Source organism: Anopheles nili, chromosome 2 (assembly GCF_943737925.1).
Source record: "Anopheles nili chromosome 2, idAnoNiliSN_F5_01, whole genome shotgun sequence".
In the NCBI taxonomy this organism is placed as follows: domain Eukaryota; kingdom Metazoa; phylum Arthropoda; class Insecta; order Diptera; family Culicidae; genus Anopheles; species Anopheles nili.
The window spans coordinates 14,802,487-14,822,054 of NC_071291.1; the positions used below are offsets into that span (position 1 = coordinate 14,802,487).

Consider the following 19,568-nt stretch of genomic DNA (forward strand, 5'->3'; position numbering starts at 1 on the left):
GTAGTGCGCCTTATCCACTTCGGTAGTTTCATTGCAGCGTACCACACACTCTATCGATCCACGGTGCGTGATGATGCGACGGAAATCACTTCATTCTGATTTGGGCAGGTTTTTTGTTTCCCCTCCCGAAAGTAAACTCGAAAAAGCAAACTCAGCCAAACTTGCACGAACATTAAACACCTCGCCTTCTCGACTGAGTGCTTCTTTGCGCCGTTTCTTGCGCGCGGTAATGGCGGTTTCTTTTGCGCGCGCGTTCCACTTGAGCTAATTAAATTAGAACAATCTCATTTCCACTTGCCGGGCGCGCTCTAAGAAAGCAAACGTGGGTGCGTTTATTTACGATGGTCAAACAAACAAACCGCCAACGAGCAGCACTGGTAAGGAAGCAGCCCACGAAATGGACGAGTAAGCCTCATGGAAATTGATTTTCCTCCGATGCGACTGCTGGCCAAACACCGAGACGGCGAGGTTGCCGTACGCGCCCGCCAGAATGGCCTATGAATGGAGCGTGACCTTTCAACCCCCCCTTTTAACTGCGAGGGTGGACGATGGCCGCAATTCGCGATTTCGTCATAATTTCACGCACGAAGCACACACGCGCCGCACGGCTGACGAACGCGAAGAAGGAAACGCAAAGCACACACCGGGGAAAAATTAGCGCGAGAGAGAGAGAGAGAGATCAGAAAACCTGTGCAAACTATAATTCGACCCGCGGCACAAGCGAAAGCACAGAAAGAATGGTACGTCAAGCCATGTGGCACCGGCATTGGACCGTACCGGTATGGTCAGGGTGCACGTGAAGGACGTGTTTCTGCGGCCAGTACCATTGGCGGCACGAGTTTCGATTTTCCAGCACCACTTGGGATCGCAACAACCACTAATCGAGCACTAATCACGATACTTAACCGCCCCCTTTTTTGTTTCTCGTCGGCCCAAATTCACTCATACGTCACACACATTGATCAATTTTGGTGAAAAAGCGGTGGTTAAACGTCTTCATTCGATAATTTGACGACCCTAGGTTTGTCTGGGTTACTTTCATCACTAGCGTGAAAGAAGTGTCATCTCCAAAACACCTCAAAAAACACGCATATGTCTTCAGGACTGCACTGTCCCAACGGTTCGATGTCGCGTGTTTGTGAACAAACTTGCCAGGGAGCAAAGAACCCTCTGTTCTTCAAGCACTCAACACCTACCCGAAGCACCAGATCCTAGCAAGGACTAGAACGTATTCGCACGAAGTGTGAGAAACGACTGACTAGCGTCTGACTATGAGCGTGATATGGGTACGATGGGCGATGGGTTCGTATTCGTGGTGGCGCGCGTTCGTCGTCCGTGAAAATGGGAAATCGCTTCGGCTGCTATCGCAGGCGTAAACTGCCGCCCCCTTTGCGATGGCGGGACGATACGGTGGCAATCGTGGGTCGCTCTGCCACGAGGCGTGTGATATATTTTTTTTTGCCATGGCATTGCTCGACGAGGTGGATCGAAAAGTTAAATATGAGAGCAGATATTATGGAGCATATATCTCCAGCTGAAAGCATGACTTCAGAAAGATCTTTGCAAGCTCATCGGTATGTGAGAAATCAACATTATGATGGAGCACATGTGTTAAAGTGTAACATTTTGTGAGAAGACATTTGTTCATAAAGGAGTTTGAAAGGTTTGGAATATCACTTCAAACAGAAATAAAAATAATAAATGCGCAAGGTCTTTGCTTATAAATAAACGCGAAACTGCACATAAATGACGATTCAATCGACCCAATCCAAACGCCTGCAAATACCATAGGGAACCGCTCCTAGCGCTCGCACCCCAGAGTGCCCGTCGTGCTTTCTCCGCTTCCGTCAGTTGCATTCCCTGCCCGGAATACATATCCCTGTCAAATTCACCTTCCCAGGATTAAAGGACGAACCTCGGTCTAACGAGCCCACCCTCGCACCTGGCCAGCAGCGCGCACTTTGCCCTCGCTGCTTCACGTGTTCAACTCCCCACTGGCTTCTGCCCGGTATGTCCCGAGGGATCGCGGAACGCGGAAGCCAGCGTAGTAGAAGGTGGAAGAAAAAGAAGAAGAAAAAAAAAATACAGGAACTCTACGCCGGCTAGCGTAAACTGTAAACTGCTATCGGGAACGCAAAGGGAAGCACGCCGGGAAGCCGGTCAACTGGTGGGTTGGGAAAACCCGAACCCATCGTGGCCATGCGCACTGACAATGTTTTTCTTTCCCGACCCCCGAGTTGTAACGCTCCCTTCACTTCCGCTTCCGATAGTCATCAGCTTTTACGAGCCCTTGCATGCCGCAGAATGCATTCGGGGTGGCTAGCGCCATGGTGCCACAAATTTAACCGACCATATTGGCCCGATACGCACGAACAAAATAAGATCAAACGCACGCACACACCCGGACGATACGAATTGGACAGAATCCAACCAAAGGGCGGCTCGTCTGCCGGCATGAAGGGATACCCGGCCTGAAGCCAGCGCAACTTCCGTCTCGTTGAACGTTGCCATTTCCCTCGGCCAGCGGCAGGATGTTGCATAGGGTTGTCGTCCTACGATCGTTGACCCTCTCTCGCATTTACTTTTGCAATTGATTGGGTTTTTCCAAACGGTATCCTTTTCAGTGCCGATCGACTAATATCGCATTTACGGCATACTGTGTCCTTTCTATCGCCAACACGTGGCGTATATGCCTTTTTCGTTTTGCTGTATAACTATGGTGCAACTATGATACAATATAAAAGCAGTTTGCCTCGAAAACGTTTGCCAATTGTTGGATCACGCTGTGGTAGAAGTCCTTGCCGTTGTTCACCTCGAGCGAACGAATGAAGCACGTCACCACTACGCCAGCGCACTATCTTGCCATTTCTCCATCACAGAAATATGCACCGTCTATGTGGGTTTGTTATTGTTTTATTGTTGCACTCGTTCCTTCGCTCGGCAATCGTATCCAACGGCCCTTCGAAAAACTGGGTGCGTAAAATCGCGCTCCATCTTGCTCTCTCGTTCATACGCTATCCTTTCGCTCGAAGGACCCATCGATTGTGCGGTGGAGCAAGGCTCAGGCCCGACGCCGCTCCCCGTGCACATGAATTAGCATATTTATACCCCGGACGTAATACAATTAAGAACCAGACCAGACGGTATGACTTTTTGAATAATAAACAAACAGACGGCGGAAAAAACTCACATGTACCACGCTCCGGGTCGGCATCTGAGAATCGATTGCCGCTATGGAGTGTTTATTTGAGCGAAGGGATTACAAGATGGCCAATTGGTGGGTGATATGATGGAATTACATTTTCGCAATGATTCAAATTAAATAGCTTTCGTTCTAATCAAAATAAAAGATACATTCCGAGGAATGAATCAGTATAAATCGTAATCCATTCCGATTGTCGTCGATTTTTGATGCATTTGAAATCGTATTCGCAAATAGATATGTTTCTGATGCATTTTACACTATCCTGGTGTTATCCTTTAAAGATAAAATAGGTAACAATCACAAAGTTCCAAATCGTAAAAAAGTTGTTTGCCCAATTCATTTGTCGCCTAAAAGTATGCAATATCACCCCTTTGTCAATTTTCCCAACTTTTCCCATTACTCATATAAGATAAACATCGTAATAGCTCAAAAAATGATATGAAAGCGTTACTTACCACCTTCTCATCTTCAACCACCTGGTCCGCTAGCACCTCAATCGTCTCGTTCATGGATCGATACATTCGTTGCTCCTTTTTCGACTTGCTCCTGAACAGGCTAGCAGTTTTGTTCTTTAGGTTGAGCCTTCGATCGGTGGTACCTCCCGTGATTTCACCGAACGGCGGCGAACTGAACCGTTTCGGGTTAAAGTAAGAATAGGCGGCCGATTTGGACTTTTGCAGCCGCTTGTTCGACGGCGGAATATGTCCTTGCCCCAGCGCCTGTCGTATGCTACTAAGCACACTAGCATCGGGAACTCCGTTCGTGCTTGAGCTGCCGGAAGCGCTAATGCCCTGCAGGTTGTTGCTTTGGTTATTGCTGCTGCTGCTTCCATTGCTCATGGAAGAGTTATTAAAATTGTTGTTCGAAACAGCGAACTTGCTCTCGCAAACCCCGAGATCGAGACGAGGGCCAGTTGCACCGACTACCACCTTCGAAGGTAACTGTGGAATAGGAGGTGGCTGCTGCAGTTGACTGCTGGCAGCCGAAGCCGTAGCTGAGATGAGAGACGATCGACGGGACGATGCAGCATTATTGATCGGCACCGTCATTGGTGTCGGAGTGGATGTTCCACAGTAGCTGGTGCTTCTTCGTGAGCGATTTGAATCAATCGTGTCCCTTTTAGCAATTTGATGGTTTGTGAAGGAGTGTACCGAGAATCAAAGAATCAGAAAAAAGTTAAATTAGCTGTGAAATAGCACATATTTTCATGGTTACGCTTATATAAAAACAGTAATATAGATGTATACAGACACAAAGGAGATGGCAGAGCCTAATACCTTTTACGAAACTGTGGACTACGAAAAAACACTGGGCTGATCGGAACGAAGTATCCCAATTGTGGAGGACCTCCGTCCGGAGGATGATAAGCACCGATCGCAGTGGGTGTTGGAACGGGCGTACAATCGTCGGTACAATCCTCGTCCGTCGTCGTCACATTGCTAACTGTTGTGGTGGCACTATTTAAGAGATGCTCATCGGGATCATCCGAATCTGGGACCGAGTTTTCTGGTACCGTATAGCACGAAAGATTCGAAACTGGTCGCCGGCAACCCGGATAGTCACATTGACCACCACCGTAGCTGGAATACATTCTCATGTGGTGGTAGTCCATGATTACGCGCACTCGAAAAGTTCTTCAGACGTATCACAATTACAATCACAAGTCAGCTAGGAAATTCTGTTCCACTCCCTACAATAACGATTATGATGTTACGAACATAGATTGTAACCCTCATGAATGGTTTACACGGTGAAAGAATCGCATCAAAACGACCTGTTAGGTTTCCTCCGGCCGAAAAGCAAACCGAAGAAATACGCTTGGAATGCGAGTGTTTGGAAATCAGTGTGGAAAACCAAACAGGGACGAACGGTTCCACCAAACAGTCACCGCAAACACCCTCTGCTGAGGGACAGCTGATACAATCATGTTCAATCCCATTCGTTCTACTCCATTCAACACCGAGATTCGTCGGTTTCATGTCAGGCTTTCGTTACGTTGTGCGTTGCATTTGCCGCATTCTTGACATATTTCCTATTCCATTATGCCTGCCGTACGCATGCTTCTTGCAGAATAGGGAACAGAAAAAAAAAGATAAGGCCGCTCAGAAACGAAGGCATTGGTTGACATACGAACGGAAATGAATTTTATCTGTCTTAATGAAATCGAACATTTTGCGAGCGCCTTATACCGTGCCGGAAAGATATATGTTCGAATGAAAACAAAACCCCACCAAAGGCGAAAGTTCTCCATGTGTTTCTCAAGAAACAAGATGTAACAACGATCGGGTTGATTTGAAATTCGGGTCTCGATTAATTCCCACTTTCGCTGCACAGCCTCTCTGCTCGTTGAAAGGAGAAGCAAAAAGGAAAAACAAATACAGGTCAAAGCAGTACGCAAACGATCTACCCCAGTTTTCACTCTGATTGATTTTTGTTTTCACACACAACGCGCGGGGTCACGAAGCGGAATGGAAATTAATGGCACTCGTGCGGGCGGGCGGATGTGGAAAATCGTGCCGCATTTTTCCACCACCCGATCACGAACGGAGGCCTCACGGAGAAGCGCATTAGCGAAATTAAACACCATCATAACGTACCGGCTGCCGACCAGGCCAATCAATCGAACCAGAGAAGGCTCACTTATCGGGGTTTTTCTGCCGCACGGACGGAAGTGAAGGAGAAAGTGTGGGTGAGACGACAGCGAACCGGAAGTCGGCCCTAAATGATCACCCGATAGCACCGAAAACCAAACCGCTCCCATGATGGCTGGTCTCTCGATGGGTCAAAATCCTCCAAAAACGAACGGAATAAAAATATCACACAGTTTCCTAAAAATAATACCACATTTTGCAGCGACCACACTTGTGAAACCCATCGACAAGCAGGAACGGGCGCGTTGTTGATGCTGCCCGATGCTTGATGCTTGGCCACATATGGAAAAACACAACACTCCTCAGGGAATGGGGGGTTTTGCAGCGATGGTTAAGACATCACTTTATGGGCGTGAAATACGCGTCTCTTCGCTCGTTGAAGGAGTTATGCGACCATAACCGCCTCGCATGAGCTATACGTCATTAAACAGACGTATTGAGCAACGCAAGAATCCCTTCGAGCCAGCACGTGTGGGACCGGGATGATCGGGATTGAGCAAAATAGATTCCGGTTTCACGCTGCGACGGATCGTCTGCTGTTCGTTCTCGTTTCTCGTTCGTGAGGCTTGAAGCACGTCAAAGCACTTGTTTTTATTTCGCCTCGCAACTGTAGCTAGTAACTTTTCCTACGGCACGATCGTGATCACAAGTGAACAAATATACGCACGACATGCCTCTAGCAGATCGCTGAAACGTCTTCTTTCAGAGGCAAAAACTTATCTGCTAATGGGTCATTTACAATTCGAGTGGAGAGAGAGAGAGAGAGTCTACGCCAGACAGCAGATGGAAGCCAATGTCGTCCTCTACCGCCCGTGGTTCTTGGGGAGCAAATTTCACTTTTAAATTGCGGAAGCGAACGCTCGATGGATGGCGCCGAGTTTTCATCAGCACTACCGTCACCGGTGTTGATGTCCATCATTGCGCAATCGTGATGGGTATGCTTGGAGGTGGTAAGCGCACTTGTTACTTGCCACCAGCCGCGAATGGCACCGATCTCTGGTGCAACTGCAACTGCACCTATCCATCGTTCGTGTGGGTCTAAATTTAACTATCTCTCGTACGGTTACGCTGGATATGCGACACTTAAGCGCCGGGACACCGAATCTGTGCGCCATTTCTCATGGTGCGTGACGTGGGATGAAAAAGGCGAAAAGAAGAGAACGCCCGGCTATGTTACGGCCACCGGGTGGCCACCGACATGTCCATCCATTCGAAGAGAATAAAACATTTCGAGTGGAGAATGATTTATAAACTCAAAAGGGACGTCAGAACCGCATCGACTGAGTTTGCGTTTTCTTTGCCCACGCTGGGACTGTCTGTGAGAGCTGTTTTTTCATGAAGAATGTGAATATTATTCCAACTTTCAGTGAAAAATGACGTCTAATTTATAATTTTATTCCAAAAATATACGTCCATCAAAACATCCAGAACGTATCCGGTGGTCATAACTTTACTGACGACAAATGTAGCGTTGGTGAAACATAACTGCATGCTGTTTTACTTTGCATCTCAAGTATGAATAATGTTAAGCCTCCGGCATTAGGACTAATTTAGTAATCAGCAAAATTGCACTCCAAAATTGCTACCCCACCAAATGCGGTACGAATCGCTATTCAAGCGCGATCTGCGTTACCGACAAAGCACCGATGAACTTGCACAATATCATCGACGAGATGGACCACGCCACGCTTGTTGGGAGTAAAATCACGGGAAAACCACATTCTCAGGTTATTCACGGTACATTGCACCGGTGCGGCACAACGCGGTACGATCAACGGCCGGCGGAGGTTTTTTCACGAGTTTTCCTCTGTCTGGCGACAAAAATACACTCATTTCCGTCTGGTGGGGACGTTTTCTCTTTCGTTTTGTTTTGTTACCGCTAACGTGTATGTTTCGGTTTGCTTTTTTTCGTGCCATTTCCTTTCTATTTTGCACCGTACACGCAAAAAAAAAACGACACTCGATCCACAAAACGCATTCATTCAGCAGCTCGAGGCGTGGCTCCCAACCCAACTGGGTGACATATATTTTTGGACCGCAATATAAAAGCGGAGCAAAAAATAAAGATCCGATTTATTCCAACACCCAATCGAATCACACGCCGATTTAAAACCTTCAAACGGACACTTGCCTCAGGGAAGCTGTACCACGACGAACACCGGCACTTTGCTTCGCTTTCATTCACTTATTTCGCTACCAAGTGCTCCCGTTTCGGTTGTCGAATTATGCGCGCACTTCTAGCCACACAGCAGGGTGGCACAATTTCCAAAGAACAAACCAAAAAAACACCGCATCCACCCCGAGAAAGAGCCGCGTTTTTCCGTGTTGCAAGGCAAACTATACCGCGATCGACCGCGTGCGTGCGTGCGTGAGAGGATACTGCGGACGAGCACGATATCTCGATCTCGGGATCCTCGGACCGCGAGCAGTCCGATCGTGAGAGGAGCGACCCAAAAATTCGTCGTAGATGCCCCTCTTTCCTAGATTGGAGAGCCACGGTATCCCCTATGCTCAACGGCAACAACCAACAGCAGCAACATAAAAAAAAACAGCACATCCAACGGCCAAAGACCATGTGTTCTAATTTAAAACATTCGGCTGTCGGCGAACTGTCACGACCGGAGCGAAACGCGGATAATCGGTTTCATCGCCGTCGAGGGACATCGCAAATGAACGGGAATGAACCTCGGTTTTGCGGCTCGCTGAACCAAGATGACTGATCGGACGACAAAAGTGGCCAATTCGGTCGGTTCCAGAACAGTTCGATTCGCGGAAGGGGCAGCCCCCGACGCAGCGATGGAAGGTAATTAATAAATTAACGTGGCGCCTTTTGACCCAAACGCCGTGAAAGTGCGCTCGATTGGCAATTACGATGCGGTTGGGAGTGGGTTCGGTTTGAAGACGTATAATGAAGCGAAGCCAATTCGCCTGTGGATGATGTGGGCTTGAAATAGCGTCAATTGAACAAGGCAAGAAAATTTGCGGAGTTGCAAATATAAACTGCCAGATGATCCTTCATCAACTCCACTTAATATCGCATAATCCTTACTTAACATGGTGTCGTAAAAGTATGCAAACAATGATGAGTAATTTTAACACAGCCATTTAATGCCTCATAACAATTTACACGATCATCTGGCGATGTGGCAATTAAACGAGCTGTTCTATTTTATTGAATAACTTTTTCCCTACAGCAATGAACACGTTTTCAAAATCACCCCGAGTCGCAATATCTGAAGGACCGTAAACAACGCCGGCTCGCCAAGCATTTCCCTGGCCGTGTCCCAGTTTGAGGATAATTGTACCGATGATTTCCTTTTCCCTCTTGCACCTATACACCGCCCGCCAACACCCGGCGCCTGCACAAAGTGATCAAAATGAATGATCGCGCAAGGAGCCACCCCGACCACGGACGGGGTGCAACGAAAGCGACAACACACAAACACAGCCACATGCAAGCAAACATCAGCAGCAACAAGAACGGCTTGATAAAAAAGAAAAGAAAAGTGCTGCTTCCGGCCAGCCGACCGGAACACGGAAAAAAGTCATTAAACTGCAACCGATTAAAGTTTATTTACGGAGTGTGAAAGAGTTAAAGCAAGCCCCCCAGACCACCAGGGGTCAGTTGAGGTGGTGGAGAAGGTGGGCAATGGTCGAGAGGAGTAGGGGGGGGGGGGGGGGGAGGGTTAGTAAATACACTCGAGACAAGCTAAATCGTATCGTTCCATCAAGTGGCTCATGCCACTCTCGTCGATTGCTCGGAGGCGCGCCAGCCAGCAAATGTGAGCCAGAACCGGGTCGAACCGATTGTTGGAGCCGTGGGAATGCTTCTAGATTCTAATCCTTTGCCACGTGTGAGCATGGGTGTATGGTGTGTGTGTGTGTGCATGTAGGCATTTTGTTTTGTGTTACTGTCAGCATTCTCACCATGCAGCAAAAGGTACCGCTGGAGGGTCTTTTAAATATTTAATGCATCGCTGCATCATCCAACACCGGGCGCTCGTGTGCAGAGTGTTTGGTCCTGTTAAAGCGCCTTCCGTCTCAAATAATAGAAACAACCGGCGGCACTGGCCATTCCCTTCCCCAAAAAGGATGATCAAATGTAAAATGAGCCTTTCCCCGCGTGCCCAGCGGCACTAATCCCCGGCTCCAACGATCCACGAGTTTGCTCTGCTTTACCGGTGCTTCATTAACCTACATTGAAGGGCACAAAAGACCCTCGCCGAAGCGGGTGTTGGGTGGGCAGAAAAACAGTCAAATATTGACACACCGGGGAGCGAACGGGAACAAATTTAGGTGTGCACAAAGTCACCCTGGAAACGGGTCACTTTTCAACGCACGCTTCCCAGGAGGGACCGAGAACGCGCACGATCGGGGACGATATTCGAGTTAAATGACCTCTTCCGGGCGTATGGTCGAGCCTGCTGCAACTGGGGCCTTTTAATATCATATTGCAGCGACATTTGTTCTGACGTGCCGAGGGCATGCAGGTGGAAGCGCAAGAGAACACGTGTGCGTGTGTGTGTGTGTGCGAGAAAGAGAAGGAAGCCGAAAAACCCAACATGCGTCAGTGCGCGAACGTTCCGAGGATCGGTGGATTGTGGATGAATTTTGGGAAAAAAAATGTGTACACCAATTGGTGAGCACATTGCACCAGCTGGCTGGGGATTCGAGAACCGCACAAAACATGCCGGCTGCACCAACACGCAGTTAATAGCTGACGTGTGCATGAATTGATCGGTAGCATAATATGCTCGGAACCACCCAGAAGAAGGTCCATCGAACATGGATAAGCTCTCGCAGGCTGTGAGGCACGATCGAGCTTGAACACGTTTACGAACCAACAGGTGGTGAGGCCCCCACGTGGTGAGCTGTTTCGTGCGGTTATCCGTAGAATGTAGCAGATTAGAAAGACTCAACCGACTCTGCACGTATTGAGCGAACTGTAACTTACCTGCCGTTCTTGAGTGACGAATCGTCGAGCGTGACTCCGGGGGGAAGGATGTCGTCTCCTGCAATGAAAGAAAACAAGCACGTCAATGAATGCGAGTGGAAAATCCTTATCGGCAGGGAGCACCACACGACGGGGCGCACATCCTGAGAACCTCCAAAAAAAAGCTCTTCCGAAATGGCTTCGAGTGAATGGCATCTCGCGTCCCAATCCAAAACAGCTGCAAACGAAGCGTGAGCGAAATAAAGCAAAAACTAATAAAAGCAAAAAAGCGATCCCTCGAGCGGTAGGGAAAGAATTGTTTCCTTTCCAGACGGCCTCACTGGCTGCGCTGGCCTTGAGGGCCCCTTCGAGGTTTGCTGAGTTCGCACCAGCGCATTAGCGTTGCCGGGGAGTGGGTTCTAATAACACGCCTGTTAAGGGTGGTGCCTTCGTTGCTCACACTTCACTGCCACGGTTCTAGCCTAAAACAAAGAGTGAAGCAAAAGCTGGAGAACGTTTTCCACCGCGACGGTAAGAAGCACGCGTATAAATTTTCTACTCCAATCGGACCGTGTCATTCCGAAAGCTCGGAACGAGTGGATGCATGGGAGACCGGACAAGTGAATGAACAATAAATTTTCAATTGTGCTTGCTCGGATAAGCGGAAAATAATGGCCAAACGTTGGGAAACCCCGGAAGATCCGCATCAACCGCACCGGGTTGGAGAGGTTTGACCCGAGCTCAATCGGGTGATTTTGCAGACCGAGATTAACCTGCCCCGATGGAGTTCAGTTGTAGCCAACGGAGGTGCCTATTTAATGAGAGTACCTTAATTAAAAATGGAACACCTTGCGGGGCAGAGCTTTTCGCGGTGAAATTACAACCCACGGGGCGCATGTATATTTTTTAAGCATTCGAAAGAGAAGAATCGTCCACCGAGGATAATTACTGGAGATAAAACAAAATGTGTAATGTCAGCGCCGCTTCCGTTGCGGGACGGAAATGCTAAAGCGCAGAGAGCACCACCGAGCATTTGTAATTAGACGGCAAACTATGCAAGCGGATGATCATAATTTAGGATCTTTTCCATTCATCAGAGCCCGTGAAAAGGTGAAGCAATTAGAAATGCAGCAACCGGTCAATGGTAGCGATTGGTTGGGGATTATTTGCGCAAGCCGTTATAACTACATTCGAGGCCAGCGGGTGGTGAAGTGTTTATTTTGGAAGCTTCCGGATTTATTTTGCCGCTCGGAAACCGTGATGATGAATGTACTTAAGCGGGCGAATGTGTTGCAGAAATATTTATCGCAATAAATGAAATCAAATAGCTAGCTCCACTCCGACTGTTCACATAAACAAACACAAATCCACGCACGTTAGCATAGCGTTCGTAGCTCAGCAGACTAATGATGGCAATTTCCTGGCTTTATACACACCCAAGATGCGAACGCCGGTGGAAAGCATAAGCTCAGCACACACACACACACGAACACGCAATCAATGCTGGTAATCGAAATTCCAATCGCACAACCGATCACCACGTGTCGTGTTTTTTTTTCGTATTATTTTATTCCTGCCCACAACAATTGCCTGCCTCCGGGCTTGTCAACACCGTCCGAGCTTACACACGGCTCATAAACCAACAATGCACTTCATTACGCGATTGATGAGCGGTCGAAGGAAGGTGTGTCCAAACCAAAAAAGCGCCCTTTCCGTTCGATGAGAACACTCATGTGCGTCCGCGACTAACCCTTCGTTACAATGGATGGGTTCGTTTTTTTTTCTTTTTGCTTATCGAAACGGGTGGAAATAATGGCCCTCCAAAAAATCTGTCTCAATGCGGGCACACGAGCGAGTTTTCCCATCGAGACCACAGTCTGATTCAAACCCCATCGCCGTGGGATCACGTCCGACAGCAGATCAACCAGCACGGGGAGTGTTTCTAGTTGTTTTTCCCAACTCGCAAACCAAAACGAGCTTCAAAACGAGCTCAAACCGCACGATGGCACTCCCGGCTCAGGTCACGCTTGATCGGACGTACCAGGAACCAACACCCGCCAGAGGGGATGCTACGTTGTTTGCCTACGGAATGAGGCTGGAAGTCGCCAGAAAAGCGCAACCCAACGCCCCCAGCAGGGAAAAAAAAGTGTCACCACGAAGCACAGCATAAAGCCGTCACATGCCGCACGTTCGTGGTCACAAAATATGCGCAACTTCAGCTTGTGCTGAGTCGATCGAAAGTTTACACCACGGTTTGGGGGAGGGCTCGCCTGGCTAGCGACGACTGGCGTGGACGGTTTGCGGTGGTGTAATTGAGTTTTGAAACGTTTGAATAGCCAAAATTAATTGGCCTCACCGGTGGAGCGAACGATGCTGCCAGCGTCATCGAGCGTGGCAATTTGGTTAGTTTACGCCAGCCATGGGCCTTTTTCCTCTGTGTTGCCATGTGCCATGTGTGCGTGTGTGTGCGCGCTTTTTCTCACTCCATCTCAAGGTCCCTAGAACCCTCCCCAAACAGAATTGGATTAATGTTGCCATCGAAATTGTCCACCTCGCAGGCGCAACGATCGCTTCCAGCAAAAGGGCTCTCACTCTCTCGAAAGGCAGCCTCCGTGACGATTCGTGGAGCCTTCGGGAAGCCAGCGTGGAGTGTGTGGTTTTGTTTTGTGGTGGTGTGCGTTCGTTACAAACATTTTCACCCCTCGCACTCTTCCACCCCAATTCCCGCCCAGGTGGTTCGTCGCCGGCGGAAAATTGCTCCCAAGAGAAGCTCAGAACTGTGAAAGCACCGAGAAGATCTTCTCATGAGTGAGGAGTGGGACTTTTTTTCTTTTCTTTCGCTTCCTTTCCTTCCTTGCACGAGCTTCCCGAGGCCTCATTTCCTGTGCCCAGCCCGCCACGATCGATGATGATCGTTAACATCGTCAACACCGTATCTTTTTTTTTTTTCATTCTATCTCCGTTCGTCCCTCGATCCCTCCCCTACGGGGTGTTGTGGGATACTTGATAGTTTTCCTTTCGTGCAGCACATCAAACGTTGCCCGGTTTTTTTTTCATTCCACTCCAGCCTTCCGCTTTCGACCTCCTTGCACGATCCCGGCACCGATCAGAGATCGTATTGTTTTCTCGATTTTCTCAGCCACCAGCCACTCAGCTGCACCAGATACCGACCACCTCCTTGGGGAAGGCTCTTGTCGGCCCCTTCGTCCAGCGCTTCCGCACAAAACGCACTAATTAGCCGGCTCTAGACCCACCACCGCCGGTCCGGTTTGGTATTTCCGGTTGGTCGACCGGATGGTGACTTCTCGGACGGGTCTGAGGCTGTTTTAAACGGGAACTGGCTACAGCCGGGCCGGGTGTCAACAGGAATTTTTCACAGCCAGTCCTTGGGATCGCGTTCCCATGGATAGAATCCGACACTGAGGTATGCTAGCAAGCGCCACGCCGAAGCATAAGTAGCGCAACATCGTCCATAAAATCGAGAAAGTTGTCGTCAAACTTATAAATTACATCGTTTCCACACCCCTGCTTATGGGAACGAATCTGAAGGGTGTTGAAGAAAAATGTAACTTCATTTTACGCGTGCTAGATAAGTGTTATCAGTACAACCATCGATCAAATAGACTAAAACGATCGGTGAGATAAGCAAATTCCATCCCAACCCCATATGCAACCTAAATGGGAAGCAAAAACCTTCATATGAGCAGCAAGTGCGCTGTCGATCTCGCAAGATCTCGTCGCAGCTCATCCAAAAGATGCGTTGGGATTTTTTTTTTGCAAACACCCCACCGAAGGACCCTTCATTATACACTTTCCGCATCCGTCAGCAAAACCGAGAGCGTCGGTGGGAATAATTTCACCCATACCGTCTGGCCGCTGTTGCTTGTTGATTGTTTTCAATCGCATCAACTCCATTCGTTCGCTCTCTTCCCAAACCGCCATCGGCACAGCATCTGGTGCTGCTGGCCGCGTAAGTTGTTTATTTTTATTCACCGGCCCGCGGAAACCCTTCCAGCCCTTCTAGCCCGTTTCTAAGATCTAACAACAATCTAACATCTAGCCCAATAGACTCGAGAGGCACTTTACCACTACAAACCCGCGTGCGTGCGCATACACATACACGACGACTTTGCACCCCATGCGCAACATAGAACATAAACCATTGAGCATGCCTTTGCGCGATGCCGGAGGGTTAGTCTGGAAGGGCGGGGGACTACGAACCGACACAAGACAGACGCCGACAGACCTTTTTTTTTTATTCTCTGCTCCGGTCTCGCTGTAATCTGCCGGCTGGAAAGGAAAAAGGGAAACGGCCATCGCCATCGTGTGTGTGCTCGACAAATTGAAATGAAAAATGTACCGCACGCCCGATGACGGAGTTCTTCGGTTGGTTGGGATGAATTATTCCCTGGTGGTGTAGATTTTAATTCAACCGAACCTCTCAAGCCTTCCTTTGCACAGTGACACACCTCTATTCCGTCGTCATGGTGACGATGAAGGAAGCCTACTGTTTCATGCACTGATTGGCGGCGTATTGGCACATTAAAAAAGCTGAAACCCGAAAACAAGCTAATTGACACACATCACCATCTAACGGTGGGATGCGAAACGGGACGCGCGTAAAACAAAACACCAAACGGCACAACCATAAACGGGCGCAGCCCACTTTCATCTGCGCTTTCTCGCAAAAAAAAAAACTTACGCTCGACGGTTGCTCCGGCGCCGGAGGTCGTGACGATGGCCGTGACGTTGGCGGCATCATCGACCTCCTTGCGTTTCTCGTCGTCCTCGTCATCATCGTCATCGTCCGGTTGCGAAAGTTTGTCGTTGATCAGGTCCGCAATCAGCTGGCTGCACTCGGACTCGATGGCGTAGCAGAACTGCTTGAACTTTTCGAACCCATCGCGTGCGATCAGCTCGATCAGTTGATCGCAGCGTGCATCCAGGCTGGGTTCGCCGTGCAGCTGCTTTTCCTGGGCGGCGGTCAGGACGCCGGCTTTCAGCAACACCTGCAGCAGGCTTGTGCCGATCAAATCGCGCGCGATCGACAACCGGTGACGCATCAACAGGGACCGCACTTCGGCCGTTTCGTCGGCCATTCCACCGCGGGATGTTTTGGAGTGGGCCAAAAAAAGCAAACAAACCAAAAAGATTCACTTACACGCACACGCGGTTATCTCGCACCACACATCTCACTCGTTTGCGGGCTTTTGATTTGCTCGCACGCGTCACTTCACAGCATCCGAAACACTTTCTTGCCTTTAGCACAATGGACAACACTGGCGAATAAATCACAAACAAACTCCAGCCACTGAAACGGTCACCATCAGCGTTTGCTCCGCGTGCTCGTTGCGAGCGTTCGTTCCAGCGAGAAATGTTCCACTGAACAGCAGTTTGTCCATCTCGGGGCTCACATCCGCGGGCGTTCAGTACACGAAGCCCTGCGAGTCACGAAGACCACTTCGGTTGCCCCGAACATCCGAACGAATAGCGCTCGAATAGAAAACTTTTACGGAGGAGTCTTTCAATGTTCACTGTGGCCGGTACTTGGTTTAAACACACGGACATTCAACTAAATTATATACGAGTTAAATATCCTTATGTTAACAACAACTCAATTATTCCTTAATAAAACATCAGTACATGATTTTATCTAATGCATAAAAACGTAACTGATACACAGGAGTTCCTAACAATATCAATAGAAATAAGACATGAATATGTATATAAATGATGTATTATATTTAACATAGTGAACATTTAGAGTACTTTTTCTTACAATTAAATTTATTTATAATTTAAAATAACTAACATATGTTGTATGTAAATAGCAAAGAACAGTTTGCCCCGTATCTCCTATTCATTGGCGGGATACACACTATGAAAACGGTAACAGTTCTTTTACTGACAAAAATTGAATTAACAAATTTTATATATAATTTTGTACATAAATTTTTATTTGCTATCATCTGAGAGATATTTAGAAGAATAGATATACACGAAATCTTTAATTTATTCAGCATTCACCATTGCTCCTAGCTATTGGACATCTTATTTTATATATTTTAAATCACTAAGGAAGAACAGTTTTATTGGATTTAAAAAAAAAACTGTAATTTATGTAATGCTTTGATTTAAAAAACAAAATTTTTCAAATTATTATTAGAAAAGAGTATTTTAACACCATATATCAATTTTACATATCAATACCATATCATTTTTAAGGGATTTCAATGCAAAAGTATAGAAGCATTCCGTAAGAAATAATACCGGCCGCCACTAAATATTGCAGACACCTTGATCAGGCAGCCTTGAAGTGGAAGTCCTTGAGTGGAAGATATACTAACTTAGGTGACTACTTAGCTCAAATGACGCTTCCGGCTATGAGAGCTGCTCGATATATAAGCACGATACCTGCGCCAGGATAAGCTCCTTTCCTAGTTTCTAGTGTGGCGAACTAGTGCTAATACGAGGTTCCGTGCACGGTGCCCCACGTGTCTGCATTGAAACAGTCGCCATTCTGTGTGATATTCTGCCGGTGCCGTGTGAGCTTAAAGCATTTCCCAAGATGGTTTTAATCCTACCAACCACGATATTCGATACTGATGAAGCCGAGCTTCAGCTACAACTATGCAGTGTTATCATCACTCGTTCAAAAACCGGTGCGACGATCGACGAAATCATAGGTACTATCGGTGGCCATCGCAACACGGCCGAACGTATGCTGACCAAATCCTATATCATGTGTATGTGATTCCTTTTTTGTATTTTCACCATCGTTTTTACAGAGGACTATCTAGAGCTGACCGGAGAACAGTTGCTGGACATTTTTTTCTCCCGCACAACCCTTATCAGCTACTTGTTAACACTCAAAAGAGTATGGTACTCGACCGACGGTCGCAACGGTTTAGTTTTGTGGTTTTGCAGCACACCTAAGACAAAGCACGTGGTGAACATGATTAAAAAGCAGCGCTCACCCCGGGGCGCTAGTAACAGCTACCGACGCTACATGCCACGTGGTGTACCCCTGAACAACATTACGTCCTGGCAAGTTCCCTACGGTAGTGAAACCACCTACATGTCGGTGAAAAACGAGGAATACAAACAACAGACGAGGCTGGTGGAAACTTCGCGTCCCAAGCGAACGTTCCGCTACCGTCATCCCGCTCGTACGGATCGAGCAAATCCTTACACGCGGCCGACCTCCCGCTGCGGTATGCAGCACAAGCAATTACGGTCTAACGAATTGGATTTTGTAAGTACTTGCTAGAAAATGATGCACAAGAGCATAGTAGGAGTTCCTATGCTATTTTCTTTCTCATGTATTTCCAGTCCATGTATGGACCATCGTACCGTCGACACCAGTTGCTAGGGGATGACTTTTTCCTTGCCATAGCAAAATGGGAGTTAGGATTTTCGTTCGATCCAGGTATGTTGGAGGCAGCTTCATGTATCGCCTTATCGAGTATAGGTTTCTTTATTCACATTCAATCACGCTTCGCCTGCAGGCCACACAATTGACATGAGTGGATTATGCGTCTCTGGACTAACACTCTCCGAGGCGGCCAAACGGGTCGAAATGGCACCACACATCGCGGATCAGATACTGGTCAACGTTGGAAGCGTCGATCTGCTGCACGGTCGTCCAATGATCGATCTCATACATGACTTCGACCAGTTGATGGTACGCTTCCGTGAACGCAACGTAGAGCCGATCGTAACGACACTAACACCGATTGCTAACTGCGGTGGCCGTACTCCTATGGCACAGCGGTTGCTTAAATTCAACGAATATATCTGCCGCATGTGCCCGCGGCATATCGATCTGTGGAAACATTTTGTTCACAGTGACGGTACAACCCGGTTCGAGTGCTTTCAGCCTGGTCCACGCAAAGTCTCCGGCAGCATTATGCCACACGTGTTGTGGAATAAGCTCGGTCGGCATAATCTGCTGAATGTGCTGGGAAACGAAATAGCGACTCAGCTCACCACTGACGAACAGTGGAGATATTACTGATAACGAGGGCATAGTTCCTTTTACGCTTTCATTTATCCATCCGTTACTTCTTACGTAGCTTACTTACTTTTTTAAGAGTAGCTTTCTCGCACGCACCGGCAGCGTTCTTTTTAATTTGTTATTCCATGTTATCGTGTCGTACTGGTGACTAGTCTTATCGTAGCTTCATTCTGTACCCTTTAAATTTGTTGGGCGCTCTCTTGTTGTTAGCCTAGCTGAGATTGTTTTATGTTAACAACAAACAGTGCCTAATTTCGATAATTTCGAGGATGGCTACGAGATGGTTGAAAATTTCGGTGAGAAGGACACGCTGTTCGCTCTTTGGCCCGGACCATAAGCACCGCACAACGTGTCCGTCCCCGTACGGTGTAATTGCGATAGTTCGAAGCAACAACAATTTGTCTTTCCGGATGACGAATTGACTTGTTATTTCGCAACATTACTGGGCCCAGGCGCGTCCGCACCGACGATCCCGAGCAAAGAGTTTCAAGAATCCTCTCACACAAGGCCGGCCCATGGGTGGGGGAGATTCTTCTCAACTTTAGTTCGGTATCAACCAAGAAGCTCGACTTGCAGTTCCATGACCGGTCATGCAAGTCGATTTATCTTGAAGTTTTCGCCGCATGCTCGAAGCCATATCGTGCAGAAGGGAGGAGATTTATCGTACGATAAAATCGAACCTTTATGTTTATGTGTTTTATGCGTCTCCCGTGTTTGTACACTTTTGTGTTAATAAAAATTGTACTACCCAGTGCAAGGCAA

At 47.9% G+C, this 19,568-nt stretch overlaps 2 protein-coding genes across 2 annotated transcripts in view; one reads left to right on the forward strand and one right to left on the reverse strand.

Moving 5' to 3' along the window:
- LOC128721355 (tight junction protein ZO-1) overlaps nucleotides 1-15,888 on the reverse strand; it is a 44,419-nt gene extending 28,531 nt beyond the window's left edge. The window contains exons 1-4 of the mRNA XM_053815098.1: nucleotides 15,492-15,888; nucleotides 11,131-11,166; nucleotides 10,811-10,865; nucleotides 3,661-4,321 (exon numbers count right to left, since the gene is read on the reverse strand). Coding sequence (XP_053671073.1) covers nucleotides 3,661-4,321; nucleotides 10,811-10,865; nucleotides 11,131-11,166; nucleotides 15,492-15,888 — 1,149 coding nt within the window. The remainder of the gene's footprint in view (nucleotides 1-3,660; nucleotides 4,322-10,810; nucleotides 10,866-11,130; nucleotides 11,167-15,491) is intronic.
- Nucleotides 15,889-17,357: 1,469 nt separating this feature from the next.
- On the forward strand, nucleotides 17,358-18,894 carry LOC128720316 (maternal effect protein oskar). Its single transcript, XM_053813980.1, has 4 exons — nucleotides 17,358-17,475; nucleotides 17,578-18,044; nucleotides 18,122-18,218; nucleotides 18,298-18,894. Exons 1-4 carry the CDS (start codon nucleotides 17,358-17,360, stop codon nucleotides 18,804-18,806), a joined length of 1,191 nt encoding a protein of 396 aa, XP_053669955.1. The 3' UTR covers nucleotides 18,807-18,894.
- Nucleotides 18,895-19,568: the final 674 nt, after the last annotated feature.

Bases quoted from the DNA above. Each gene is read 5' to 3' on its own strand.
- LOC128720316 (XM_053813980.1), top strand. From the start codon at position 17,358: ATGGTTTTAATCCTACCAACCACGATATTCGATACTGATGAAGCCGAG. The intron at 18,045-18,121 runs GTAAGTACTTGC...ATGTATTTCCAG, and splicing joins GGTCTAACGAATTGGATTTT to TCCATGTATGGACCATCGTA. The intron at 18,219-18,297 runs GTATGTTGGAGG...CTTCGCCTGCAG, and splicing joins AGGATTTTCGTTCGATCCAG to GCCACACAATTGACATGAGT.